The sequence below is a fragment of the Saccoglossus kowalevskii genome, chromosome 15, assembly GCF_978046115.1.
Source record: "Saccoglossus kowalevskii chromosome 15, keSacKowa6.1, whole genome shotgun sequence".
Taxonomy (NCBI): domain Eukaryota; kingdom Metazoa; phylum Hemichordata; class Enteropneusta; family Harrimaniidae; genus Saccoglossus; species Saccoglossus kowalevskii.
The window spans coordinates 23,521,786-23,529,907 of record NC_140655.1 but is presented as its reverse complement, the minus strand read 5'-3'; the positions used below and the strand labels follow the sequence as shown (position 1 = coordinate 23,529,907).

Here is an 8,122-nt window from a genome sequence, read left to right as displayed (position 1 = left end):
GAAGTAAAATGGCGAGTTAATAGCCAATGTCTGCAAATCTTTAGTAACAATAAACAGAATTATATGGCATTATGTTTCTTGTTTCCATATTTAGCACACTAGATCCATGAATTAACGAATGCTGTGCTTACTCCTGAAATCGACAAAACAATCCAAATTGGATCAGTTAAAATGAAGCATTACGACGATATCTTAAAACACCACTTGGGTGAGTTTGGTACATTTCAGAAACGCACGTTCCTATTACTCGGTTTGTCTATCATACCCAATGGTATGCGAGTAGCTTCGATTGTTTTTATAATGGCGGAAACAGACCACTGGTGCAGGCTTCCTGGATACGAAGATCTCGTCACACAGTGCAAATACATTAACGCTACTACAAATTGTGACTTGTTTGCGAAAACCTTGGCACTTCCGAATGAAACTGTTAGCAGTGCTTGTGGCACCAAGTGGAAATTTAGCAGTTGTCTTAGATATGATGTCAATACTACTGACGTCATTGACTTGATGAACACACATGATAATCATACATGGAAAACGATGAATTGCGGTGACAAGATGGAATACGATACAAGCCAGTATACATCCACCGCTGTCCAAGAGGTTAGATAATGTTTGTATTACAATAGTCAATTAATTTTATGCTTGACATAACGGCAGGGACAGACATAATATATGCACACTAGGTAATGATTGATCCAGAGATATGAATATCTCCCTATGCAAATTGCCACTGTTACAAATTTAGGTTTTTATAAATTTATATTTTTCATAGCATCAACTAATGACACTAGACTTTGTGCGTGATAAAATACTAATACTAAAACATAAAAACAAAACACTCAGTTGCATAAAAACCAATGTCTAATCCAAAGAATCATACTTAAAAGATTGTTTGAAAATCGGATTAAAGCTAAGGCTAAAGTTCGGTAAACTATATTAATGTTATTTACCCTGTATAAACATTTTATCGTTACAGTTTGGTTTTGTTTGCGACCGGTATTATCTGGGTCCTCTTTCAACAACAATACTTTTAGTTGGTCCATTCCTGGCTAATATATTCATGGGCCAGTTGGCAGACAGGTTAGTTCTAACTAAATTAAATGGAACGCAATTTCTTTTAAACTGGAATTTGGAGAGATTATTTAATAGTTTCAGCAGTCCAAAAATATATTTTACATTATTTATTTACCCAGGATTGGGCGTCGACCAACGTTGATGATTAACATAACTATATTCGTGGTATTTGGAGCTTTACAATCTGTGATACGAACCACTGTTGTGTTCTTTATCTGTAATTTCATGGTAGGCATAGCTATGTTTGGTATGTATTCACAAGTTTTTGTATTTGGTAAGTTTGATTTATTTATTCATAACTGCCCACTCATGTTATTTCAAGTATGTCTAAGTCCATTCATGGGTATGTTTCTGTAACACCTTTCGGCCGGAATAGATGTGCATTCTTATTATTCCTTCTATTTTATTTTTTACATTATATTTACAGTTTGTCCCCAGTGAGAAAAGGGTGTATACCAAATTTATATGCCAATTGACAACTGTATATGCGTGCATATCAAATTTAATAAATGATGCATTATTGTGTCGCAAGCGTGCATGTGAGTGAGAAATATGTAAGGCCATTTTGTAAACTTTCAACACAATGCAGTTGCACTAGATACAATTACATGTTCAAAACAAAATTAAAATTATATCTTCGAAACACTACAGAAACATTGTAAGCATTCGAATATAACACTTACATTTCTATACACGTCCGTATATCACGCAAAATTGAGATAATATCTATTATATTATCTAATATGTTGACCTAAAGTCTGACCACGCATGTTAGCCAAGCAACAGGATAATCTGAAACTCGATTCTGACATTCACTAGTTCATACGTACAAATTAATATGTTATTATTAATACCATTAATGGTATCTCTTTAACAGATTATTGTTGAAACAAATTGTACAACATAACATTGACATCGTTCCTACAGCTCCGTCATTTATGTTAATCACATACACTGATACAAATTCTATATTGGGTTCCTTGCAGTTTCAGAAATCGTTGGTCCTTCAAAACGAGGTTCTATGACGATGGCGTGTGTAGTATTTTATAGTCTGGGATTCACTGTATTACCTTTGATAGCTTTCTTTATTCGTGATTGGTCAATTCTTGTTCTCGTCATCAGTGTTTCCGCTGCAGCTCTTCTTTCATATTGGTGGTAAGTGGAAATTATTTCATTGTATATTTTAGTGGCGTGAAACCTAAGGGTCATATTCGTTTATTTGTTTTAGACTATTTTAGACCATTTGAAAATGAATTATCATATAGTATTATATTTATGCTGTTGTAATTTGCGATACTAATTAAACAGTTGAACTTAATGAAACACAAATAAATCAACAGCTAAAAAAATGTTCTCATCCACTTAGGTTACTCTCTGAATCTCCACGATGGTTACTATCAGTCGGCAAAGTTGAACAAGCTAAAAAGGTGCTACAAAAAATGGCTAAAGTCAATAAGGTCATTCTACCAGAGAGTGTATTTGAAGATTTGAATAAAGAGAAATGTGTTTTGAAGGTATGTCTGTGTATATCACGTTTAGTGTCCTTAGTGTCCACAGTAACTCATTCCAGACCATTGTCTGCTCCAGATAATCGTAATATAAAAGTAAAGCTAGACTGTCTCAAACCATCGTCATGCAATAGCTAGACTGTCCTTTATCATAGTATTATAATAACTCGACCGAGCAGACCATCGTAATATAATAGCTTGATTGTCCAATATCATCGTGATATAATAGCTGGACTATCGTAGACTATCGTGTTATAATAGCTAGACCGAGCAGACCACCGTAGTATAATAACTAGACCGATCAGACCATCGTACTATAATATTTTGACTGTGTAATATCATCGTATTAAAATACCTAGACGGTCTCAGACCATCGTATTATAATAGCAGGACTATCCCAGACCTTTGTATTATAATAGCTGAACTGCCCCAGACCATCGTATTATAATAGGTAAACTATTCCAGACTATCGTATTATAATAGCTAGGCTGTTTAAAACCATTGCATTATAATAGCCAGACCGATCAGATCATCTTATTATAATAGCAAGACTGTCGTAACATAATAGGTAGACTATTCCAGACTATTCGTATTATAATAGCTAGAATGCCCAGACCGTCCAGGCCATTGTAATAAGTATACTGCCCCATGCCATGGTTTTATACAGCAAGACCGTGCAAATCATAGCCAAAAATAATGCCAGTTTAATGGATAGCTGTTCGAAAGTTACGATTTTATAGTGTTTATTGGCCAAATGTCAGTCTCCGGGGTACACTAGTACATGCATATTTGGGTCGATATTCCATTGCTTACTAGCTATCCCTCGTGCTATTTGGAATGCTATAATGACTTATGCATGAATACAGAATGTACATAGCGAAGATAAACACGAGTTTACCGGCAAAGTCACCACAGGAATAGAGCAGGCATATTTGCTTTCGCGTACCAACCTCACGGACCCTAGACCAACGTGTCTAAGAGCCGGGTCAGTGAGACAAAATCGTTCGCTGCGATTTTAGTGCTTCTGAAAGTCTCATTTCGTTCCACAAAGGATCCTATCAGTATAGATCTAGAATATGTTAGTCGGGGTAAATCAAAATGTAATGATATATTTTTGAATTTACGAATATATTTGCGGGTATATATGCATATATGATAAAGTGTATGATAGGATTTTTAATTCTATAGAATAGAATTGGCGTTTCACATTGAAAATATAGTAATTCAATTCATTCCTCTAAATAAATAAATAATTCACTTATTCAATGGTTTAGAAGAGTAACCTAAATCGATTCATTAAATTGTCATCTGTTACAAATACAAAAATGTACAGCATCGCAACGCCTTTCATGTTTGTTTGCTTACTTGCAATTACGAGCATGTAGTAAGCATCAGTAATTTGTTTTTATTTCAGACAATTCCACCAGAAAATGGCTCAACTGATACATTTTTCAGTCTTTTTCGCCATCGAAATATGAGAAGAAAAACTCTGATCATTTACTACTGTGTGTAAGTTCCGTTTTTTTTAAAAAGGAAATATATTTTCAACAAAAGCTCATACTAACATTACCAAAAAAAACTGTTAAAGGTCAAAACTCTCATGTATGTAACAATACGTTGAGTAGTTCACGTGTTTTTATTTACTGTAGCTCTTCATTGAGTTTGCTGTATTACGGATTAACTTTCAACGTTGGGAATCTAGGCGGCAATAATTACACGAATGCTCTGATTGCTGGAGCTGTCGAGATTGTAGCTTATTCCTCGTCGATGTATTTGGTAGAAACACGCTGTGGTAGAAAACTGACCATATGTATATCTTCCATGATAGCAGCTATTGCGACTGTATCAAGTGCATTTATATCTCAGTGTAAGTATAGTTCATATTGAATATTAATCGACACCAATATTTGCTTATTATTCTTATATATTATCACCCGTTTATACCCACAGGTGGAGGTACATTATGGGTCATGGTTGCTGTGTACATGGTTGGAAAGTTTGCAGCCACAGTGGGCTATGCAGTCAGTCAATTATATGCAGGAGAGCTCTTCCCTACAACATTAAGGTAAGCAAAAACGTGTTAATTCGTTCAACTCTCAACATACAATAAATGATCACCTCATCTGATTACAATATTTGAAATGGATTTTGCAGCCAAAGAATAATATTACTGCACACCATAAATGCACATGTGTGTACATAGTCACAAGTGTATTGACATTGATATGCAGAGCTGAGCTGAATAAAACTGGCATTTAATTTCATTTGACATGTTTCACGCAAATAATTGTGAACTTGCATTACGTCTACAAAAAAACGACCAAGAAATTCAAAAATACTGGACGTACGAGCACATTCAAAACAAAATTTCGAAATGAACTAAACACAGACAGCACATATGTGTTACCAAATGAATGAATTTGAATGACTAGAAGCAACAAATTTAAGCGCAATATTCTTTAAAGTGTGACATTTATATCGTGATTATTTACAATGATAATATTGTTACAGTGTATCCTGATTAACTTGTTCAATACGCCCTCTGTCAACGAAGTAAAACCAAGCAAATTCTACGTGGTGAATGTCACCTTTCCAGATTGCTGTTTATGGGAGCAATGTTTTTTGCTGGAATATAAAAAGAAGGAGAATCTTAAAGCGTGTTTTTGCAAGTATTCAACGCGTAACTGGAAAACAAGCGCCTGCGACCCAATTAACACATTATTTTTTCGATTATTTAAGTTTCAATTATGTTCATGGCCATAAAATACCGGATAAAACACTAGAATTTATTGTATTATGTAACAGACTAAAATATGACCAAATAGTATTGCAAGCGATTTGCCATAACAAGACGTGCCTCATACAATTTTTGTTTAAAGTAAGAAATCTGGAAGCAATCCGTATTTAGGTTTATGTATGGTAAGTTATTTAATTTGGGCTCAAGACACAGTATTGCTTCAATTGAATCAAGACTAAAGATATTGTAGTACGTACGTATAACCCCAAATAAAATGTGTTATCGGATCGACCCATTACCTATATTACGGTTTTTCTATCTAAGTAATTGAACAATTGTTGCTATCTACATTGTTAGCGGGCTAAAACTATTTGTTTGACAATTGAGGGCGCTTTTATCGACTTACTTTTATAAAATATTCGCCGTAGAGGTCGCTGTTATATTCTGGAAAATTCACCTTTTCAATTAGACACTTTATCAACTATAGTGGCGCTGTCGAATATTGAAGTCGAACAACAAATGTTGATAACTACACCAAATCTTTTGTAATTTTCAACACTCGTGGATAGTCTATTGTTTATATGCATTGTTGCAATCACATGGTGACGTATTATTGATAATGTAATTCAGTCGAATATTGTAAATGATAACATGCTTACGTAAATTTTTTCACTTGCATATAATCTTAGAAATGGTAAAAAGATTTAGATTTCATCGATGTGTCTTGCTTACACAGCTATATGAAGTTGTTGTGTTTAGTTATCTGCAAATCTGATTCCCTAAAATGTATTGCCATTTTGACAAGCGAAAAGCCATTTATTTTTTTCATCATTCTTTGTGACATTTTGATGAAAAATATGTTCGGCGAATAGTAGACAAACTCAGAGTATGACAGTCGGTTGAATCTTCCAAAGTCTTAGCCATTCATTATCATTTATGTTCATAGTCTGCAACTGTTCAATGCAACTGTGTGAATCTAGTCTCTACATTCGTGATGTATTCTTGGTGTCGATGGCTTCCTCAAAAGTATGTGCCTTCTAATGACTAAAAAACGTACTTTTGTCTCAGTGAAATGGAGTGTGTTGTACAGGCACCAATGAAAGGTTACGTTCATCCATACATTTTAATAAACACTAATTCGATCAAACATTTGTTTTTCAAGGTCGGTTGGAGTAATGTCTACTTCATCCTGTTCAATTCTGGCTAGCTCGCTTGCTCCTCTTCTTCTGCCCCTTCGAATGACCTGGAACCCATTGCCACAGCTTGTGTTTGGAGGCCTATCAATCATGTCGGCTTTTTTGGTATTAACTTTACCTGAAACAAGACGCAGAAAACTTCCTGCGAACATAAACGAGGCTGAGATGTTCGAAAAGTATGGATGTTATTATTTCGTTTTACATTTGCACGATTTACAGAATTATTCTTGGGAGATCTAGAATATCTAAAAGATACTTACAAAACTGTGCGTGACTGGCTACGCGGTGCCACAATGTCAACAGACGGATCAGAGCGTAGCTTCTGTGTTGACTTGCTTTTCCGTCATATCAATTCTACCACGTATATATGATTCGGTCATAAACTGGAGATCAGTGGGCGACCATGCAAATGAAAGCTAAAATGGGGTAACTGAATACAATAATGTATTTTCTTTTTACACAGAAAACTTCCTTCTTGTGAAACCATGACCAAGGAACTCTAGGATGTCAACGGTACAATGGTTTGAAATTGAAAACGAATCTGTCAACATCGTATACAATTAAAGAGTGGATTTTATCTTGTCAGTAACCCACGATGTTTTGAACCATAACTAGGAGCTGCCAATTTCAGTTGTGTTAAACATTACACAGCATAGCTGATAAACTCTAATATAAGTATTGCAACTAATAGAGTCAGTGACGCCAAACGAATTATGTCATCTTAACTGAGAACTAGCAACCTTAACATTCTGTCAAGAAATTGTAAGGATAGAAATAAAATGAAAACGAAAACATAGTAGATTATTGGGAAAAGCTCCTCGCCCATATTTGATGTCAACAGAGCTGAAAAATTCGAATGGCAATTTTTTGGGATTACTAAAAACCATTCTACATTTTATATTTTCGTTTTTGCACCGGTGAGATTGAATCGTTAACTCGAAATTCAAATGCTCACATCTTATATAATAACGACTGTTTGTTGGACGGAATAAAGTAATTTTTCATCATTAATATAAGACAGCGCTATATAAATTCATTTTCACAATCATCGCGCCCTAGACTCCACATCGCAACGAAGCTACGTACATAAGTTGGGGCATGCACGAATACTGACAGCGTACTTACTAATGTTCCATCTGACAATTCCGCTGTGGCCCTTCCCTGGTTGCGATCACCAAGGGCAAACTAATACAAACGGCTAATTCACAAAAAAAAGTGAGACGAGAAGGTCATGCATGTTCCTGCTATGATGGGGATTGGTATCAGAGAGGTGTCTGAGGATATATCCGTGCCTGTTGCAGTGGGCAAAGAAATTGGCCTTGCGGTGAGTATTCTGGCTGTACTGGGATAACAGTATGAACTGGTTTGATGCACCCATAACAAATGAGTGATGTGGAGGGCACTTGCATACTAATTAATGGGCCTAGAATTAGAACTGGTATAGCAGAGTTTGAAGTTTACTATGAAGAAAGTGCCATCTTGAAAACTGTCTACCAGTTGTCAATTTTGCAGGGCAGCAGCTCAAATTTCACTACTTCAAGTTTATGCATCAATTAACACCCAGACTAGTTGTCTGTACGATTATTGTAACACTGTTCAACCAA

General features: G+C 35.3%; 1 protein-coding gene across 1 annotated transcript; it reads left to right on the top strand.

Moving 5' to 3' along the window:
• The first annotated feature begins 300 nt into the window (after positions 1-300).
• On the top strand, positions 301-7,021 carry LOC102802842 (organic cation transporter protein-like). Its single transcript, XM_006812528.1, has 10 exons — positions 301-603; positions 980-1,083; positions 1,197-1,351; positions 2,064-2,232; positions 2,444-2,591; positions 3,452-3,570; positions 4,235-4,452; positions 4,536-4,650; positions 6,485-6,694; positions 6,982-7,021. Exons 1-10 carry the CDS (start codon positions 301-303, stop codon positions 7,019-7,021), a joined length of 1,581 nt encoding a protein of 526 aa, XP_006812591.1.
• Positions 7,022-8,122: the final 1,101 nt, after the last annotated feature.